The 5,667-nt window shown below is 46.2% G+C and overlaps 1 protein-coding gene across 2 annotated transcripts; it reads left to right on the plus strand.

Moving 5' to 3' along the window:
• Window positions 1-1,090: 1,090 nt before the first annotated feature.
• On the plus strand, window positions 1,091-5,231 carry LOC117796947 (endoplasmic reticulum metallopeptidase 1-like). Of its 2 annotated transcripts, XR_004621704.1 has the most exons (3): window positions 1,091-2,035; window positions 2,146-3,598; window positions 3,729-5,231. XR_004621704.1 is itself a non-coding variant. In XM_034647009.1 (2 exons), exons 1-2 carry the CDS (start codon window positions 1,883-1,885, stop codon window positions 2,308-2,310), a joined length of 318 nt encoding a protein of 105 aa, XP_034502900.1. In that variant the 5' UTR covers window positions 1,099-1,882; the 3' UTR covers window positions 2,311-3,216. The 2 variants fall into 2 exon arrangements, 1 of the variants encoding a protein (XP_034502900.1); XM_034647009.1 differs by lacking the exon at window positions 3,729-5,231 and having other exon boundaries at window positions 1,099-2,035; window positions 2,146-3,216.
• The last annotated feature ends 436 nt before the right edge of the window (window positions 5,232-5,667 follow it).

Raw genomic sequence — 5,667 nt, forward strand, 5'->3', positions numbered from 1 at the left:
CCACATGTGATTTTAAACATTTCTAGTGTTCTTACTGTTTTTATATATTTGTGTTTACTCCACTCCCCTTCCCCCCCCCACCTCTTTTTTAACCAAGTTAGCTAGTAGCTGTTAGTTTTATAAAAGAACAGGTTTTTTCACTAAGTTACATCTGTTTAGTTCTCATTCTCTTTTACTGATTTCTGCTTTTTTGCTTTATTTGTAATATTTCCTTCCTTGTCTTTTATTCTTTCTTGTACTTAAATTTTACTGAAAAAACATTCATTGCTATGGATTTTCCTCTTACCATGGCTTTCACATGTACCCAGTAGTTTAATATGTAATATTTTCATTATTTACAAAAAAACTTCTATAATTTTTGTTTGGATTTCTTTAACCCAAGTCTTTTATAAATTTATTTTTAAGGCTTTATTTATTTGAGAGAATGCACCCAAGCGGGGGGAGAGGCAGAGGCATAGAGAGAATCCCAAGCATACTCCTCCCCGCTGAACAGAAAGCCCAACATGGACTTGGTCCCATGACCCATGAGACCATGACCCGAGCGGAAGCCAACAGTCCAATGCTTAACTGACTGAGCCACCCTGAGTCTTTTAAATAGATTTTTTAAATTTCCAGGTAGAAGGCCATTTTGTTTTGTTATTGATCATTTTAAGTTTACTTACAATACGTTTTGTGTCCACTGTACGTGCCGATGATGCAGAATTTATCTTCTAAAGTCGGATCTATATATCCATGGGATCGACTTCACTGATCATTTGTTTTGGTCAACTGATGTTTTGTAGGACGGCGGATGCTGGCTCTGTGTAGGGTCTTTTTCCATCCGTGGTTGTGCTTCATCAAGCAGCTGCTGTCACTTGCACAGAAGTCAGTTTTATGTCGTGAATTAAATGTTTAGTATTAAAAGGTGCCTTTTTACATGTATTGCTTTTGTCTTGAATCCTGTTTTTTTCCCTGCGCACCAGCATGAGCAGGAGGGAGGGGCAGAGCGAGAAGCAGACTGCTGAGCAAGGAGCCTGACATGGGACTCGATCCCACGACCCTGAGTTCATGACCTGAGCTGAAGGCAGACGCTTCACCCACTGAGCCACCCAGCCTCCCCAAAAGAGGTCATTTTAAAAACTGTGTCCACTTTGTTCATACTGTTATTTTTACCCTTTCTGAATACAGGAGGTAATTAGATCTGGATTTTTAAGCCAAGTTGAAATTTTTTCCCTTCTAGTTGCTGATTAGTTCTGTTTACATTTATTTTTATGACGGATGCATTTGGTCTCCATTTCTTGCTTTATTAGCTATATTCCTTTTTGTAGGACGGGTCTTCTTGAATCTTTAAAAAGAATATTTTCTGGCATTTAGGAAAGTTTTTGTTTTGACCACATATTCTGTAACCTTTTACTATCTCAGTTTTTAGTGGCCTTAACTCTCCGGGTCTCTGCAGGTCTGCGGACTCTGTCTGCTTCCTCGCTTCGTCTCCGAGTCGGCCACATTCTGTCCTAGGCTTCCGCCCTCACCGGAACACCGCCTGTGTACCGTGTTTGCGTCTGTTAAAATCCTGTCTGTTGTTCTGCCACAGCTCTTGAAGTGACCTCTTGGTTGGATGAAGCTTATTCCCTAGATTTCTGAAGGACTCACGGATGCTAGGTTCTTATGTTTCAACGACGGGTTTTCTCACTGTAAATTCTGTGCCTTTTCTGCGGGCGCACGTTACTTGCCCCCGCCCCTGCCCGCAGGTGGAGGTGCAGACCGGAACCTCCCTTAGGTCTGCAGTGAGGATGTTTGAGGTGATACAGGCATGTCCTTCGTAGTTTGGTGGCGAGTTAGCTGCTCTCCTTGATGCTTTTCAGAAGATGAACTCTTCATCCTCTTCCTTCCAGGACCGAGCCACATGTCCTTCTACGTTCGAACCCACAAAGGGTCAACACTTTCTCAGTGGTCTCTTGGCAATGGCACCCCGGTCACAAGTAAAGGAGGGGACTACTTCGTGTTTTACTCGCACGGGCTCCAGGCCTCGGCATGGCGGTTCTGGATAGAAGTACAGGTGGGACTTTCCCCGCATTGCTGCTGTCCCTGATCAGGCTCCCAGGTGGCATTTGGGATCATTATTCTGCCTTCCTACAACTGGAGAACTAAACTAATTTTCTCTGCCAGGTCTTGGAAGAGCGGCCTGAAGGAATGGTCACTGTGGCCATTGCTGCCCACTACCTTTCTGGGGAAGATAAGAAATCCTCCCAGCTGGATGCTCTGAGAGCGAAGTTTCCAGACTGGACATTCCCCTCGGCCTGGGTGTGCACCTACAATCTCTTTGTGTTCTAGTCTTCCGGATGAGCGCTGAGTACACGCCGAGCGGAATACCCCCGTGACATAGTTTCCCCCGCGTGACATGGATGTTTGTAAGTCAGTGATTGAGCACCTGTTCAGAGAGCTTCGTGGGCTGACACGAAGGGCCAAGCACCATGATGGTGATGCTGTGGGGTTGTCACACATGGCCTTTCTGACACTTGACGCCGGTTTCCTGGCACTGAAGCACACACATGGGTACCACCACTACACACGTCAGTCTTCTCTAGGACCTCAAGGATAAAAGCCAACAAACCACTTCAGTAGCCCTCCCCTTAAGATCATGAAAGATGTGGAAGGTACTGTGAGCTGTTCATGAGACAAAGGACATTTCAACTGGAGACCAAGATCATGTGTTTTGTCAGAGGACGGTAGCTAAAATCTGTTTGCTGGAGTAATGATCCCCCTTGAGACTGACCGTTAGGGATTAGCAGGCAGGTTCAGCAACAGCTGGGGGAGAACCGGGGGGCTTCTGAGGCCCCCGCCTGTGCTGAGAGCTCTACTTCTTCAGGCAGCTGCTCAAATGTGCTTGGCTTCTCTGTAGCGAAGCCCGGGCTCCCACCATGGGAACCTCTGCTGAGCTGGGGACTCACGTCCTTCTGACAGGTGGTCCCTGAGAACTGTCGCTGTGATGCATTTCTGAGTTGCTTTTAAGGCTTGATCTCTACCTTTTCCCGTCCACCTTGCCAACTGAAGTGGAGTATTTGTTCCGCTACGTTTCCTGCGGGGCTCTTCTAGGCTCTTCTGGCTCGGGATGTCGCGTGGCAAGCACACAGGCTTGGTTCTGTCCTCAGAGCCTGGGGCTGCCGTGGTGGCTGCTCTGGGCTGGGAAGTGAGTGGGGTGAGGAGTGGCTGGGCATTTTATAAATATTTATTCTCTTCATTTAATAGGCATGTTCTGTTATCCAAGGTTAATCCTTTAGGGTATAATTTTATTGATGCACTGAGTCCTTAGTTTTGTCTGTTTTCTCACCAGTCTGAATAGTTTCTCCATCCCTGTCCGGCAGAGCTGGCTTTCCTGGGGCAGGAGGGGGTGGCTTACACTGCAGTGAGGCCACTGGAGCAGCAGCTGCTGGTATTAGGGTCCTGCAGAAGGGCAGGCCAAGGCCTTGAAGGTGCTGTTCATTTTGAAGATGGCTGTGTGGCTTGGGAGGCATGTCACGGCGGTGCCTCTCAGGGCTTCTTGGCTCTGGCAGTGGAAGGGCTTGGGGAGATGAGTGGTCAGTTCTCCTAGCTTTCTTTTTTCCATTAAGAAGCTGAAAAGGTTGGATAAATTCTGAGTTTAGCAAGCAAAGGCCAAAAAAGACATTTTTTTAAAAAGCCACAGTAAAACAAAGTGGCGCTAAGTGCAGGGCAGGAGGCCACTGAAGCTNTTCCATTAAGAAGCTGAAAAGGTTGGATAAATTCTGAGTTTAGCAAGCAAAGGCCAAAAAAGACATTTTTTTTAAAAAGCCACAGTAAAACAAAGTGGCGCTAAGTGCAGGGCAGGAGGCCACTGAAGCTGCTTGTGACTGGTGGCCATAGTGTGCCTTCCCAGGCATGCTCCTCCCGCTGCCTGCCTCACCCGGGACTCCTTCAGCCCTGACCCGGCCACGCAGCCCAGCACGGCCGCAGCCAGGGCTGAACTGCAGGCTGTGCTGCAAGTACCGGGCTCCTGCCCCTGGTACGGGTGTCGCCAGCGGACTTCTGAGTTTGTCAGGTGGTGCAGAAGGACTGCAGTGTTCGTAGCTTGTAGAGATTCAGAGTTACGGACAAAAAGTGGTATCTCAATGAATTTCAAAATACAGGCCTATTTTGTCCCTATGGTTAATCTGGAATAGATTTTTATGGAGGGGGGATCCCATGTTGAGGACGTGCATCATATGAAAGTGATTTTCCCCCCTTTGGGAAGGATGTGATTCCCTTGCAGTAAGCATCATGGTTTTCCTTCTGCCTTCATGTCATTTTCCTTTGTAAACAGTGTCTTTTGCTTTGGTTTTCGAGATGCTCACTGGTCTCAGGGCGGACTGCTTCAGTGCCGGAAGTGGCTGAGCGCTCAGACTTAGTCACGGCTCTGTTCATAGCACACGCGCGGTCCGTCGGCAGCCTCGGAGACGCCTCATTCAGAACTCACTTCTAAAAGGGTCTTTTCAAATTCTAACAAACGCAGTTTAAAAGTAGCCCAGGGTTGCACATTCAGTGAAAATGTGAAGAACTGTGGTTTTGAAGAAATGCTTACAGTTTACATGGCGTCTGACCTAAGAAAGTATCTGTTTCCCAGTTTAGCTGATGGAAATAAGCGCTGTAGGATTGCTAAGATGTCTCCACCAAGGGGGCCGTAGCCAGCTGCTCACTCGGGAAGCTGTAGCAAGAAGGATGGTCTTTCCTTTCTTTTCACTGGTTTGCTGACTTGTTGAGGGTTAATTGTTGCCTTACATTAAACTTTTTAACCTACTAGGTTAGTATCATTAACAGAAAAACCAGATCTTTATTCTTCCGTATCCTCATCGTTGAAGGGTTATTTCCAGTCCACAAAGCCTTTTTAAAACCTTTTTAAAATTGCTTTTAAGAGATCTAGATGGCTCACGTGGGCAGAACGGGTATGCGAGTGAAGAGCAAAACAAGGAGATACTGGAATGCTTTTTACTGTGGAATGAAATTGTGCATCCTATTTTGTTAAATGTTGAGCTTTTTAAAATCCTCTCCACTGGCAAAATTGCTGAAGGGTGAATCCAGAAGGATTGTGGGGACAGGAAGAAATGGTCTTTCAGCCAGTGGCCCACCACTCATCACTCACCTCTCTGGAGACCCAAGGAATGGGGGCACTGCCACTCCTCAGAACCGTTTGGTGCACCTCCCCATTGTGCCCCTTGCCGCCTTTTAGGGCCAATAAAGCCAAACGCATTTAGGTCTCTTTATGTCTGGCTCTTTTTATTTCTCCATTTGTAAAAATTTTAACGTACTGATTTATTTCTTCAAGTTTGGCTCTATATTATGACCAAGTGGAATTTATTCAAGGAATGAAAAGTTGGCTTAACATCTGAATAATCAGTGTAATACACCATCTCAACTGACCGAGTACCTTTATCAGGTGAGGAAGTTCCTTCCGATGAAAAACTCACAGCTAAAATCCTCATCACCTGTGATAAAAGCCTGAAAAGCTTGCCCATAACGTCAGAAAGACCACCATGTCCACTACGGCCACTTCTACTGAATGTTTTTCTGAGGCTCTAGGCAGGACAGTTTGGCAAGATGCATCCAGATTATTATAGAGAAACTCCTATGGAATCCACAAAACAAAACTGTTACAGTTAAATGAATTCAGCAGTGTTAAAGGATCTATCAACACACAGA

The sequence above is a fragment of the Ailuropoda melanoleuca genome, chromosome 17 (genome assembly GCF_002007445.2).
Source record: "Ailuropoda melanoleuca isolate Jingjing chromosome 17, ASM200744v2, whole genome shotgun sequence".
In the NCBI taxonomy this organism is placed as follows: domain Eukaryota; kingdom Metazoa; phylum Chordata; class Mammalia; order Carnivora; family Ursidae; genus Ailuropoda; species Ailuropoda melanoleuca.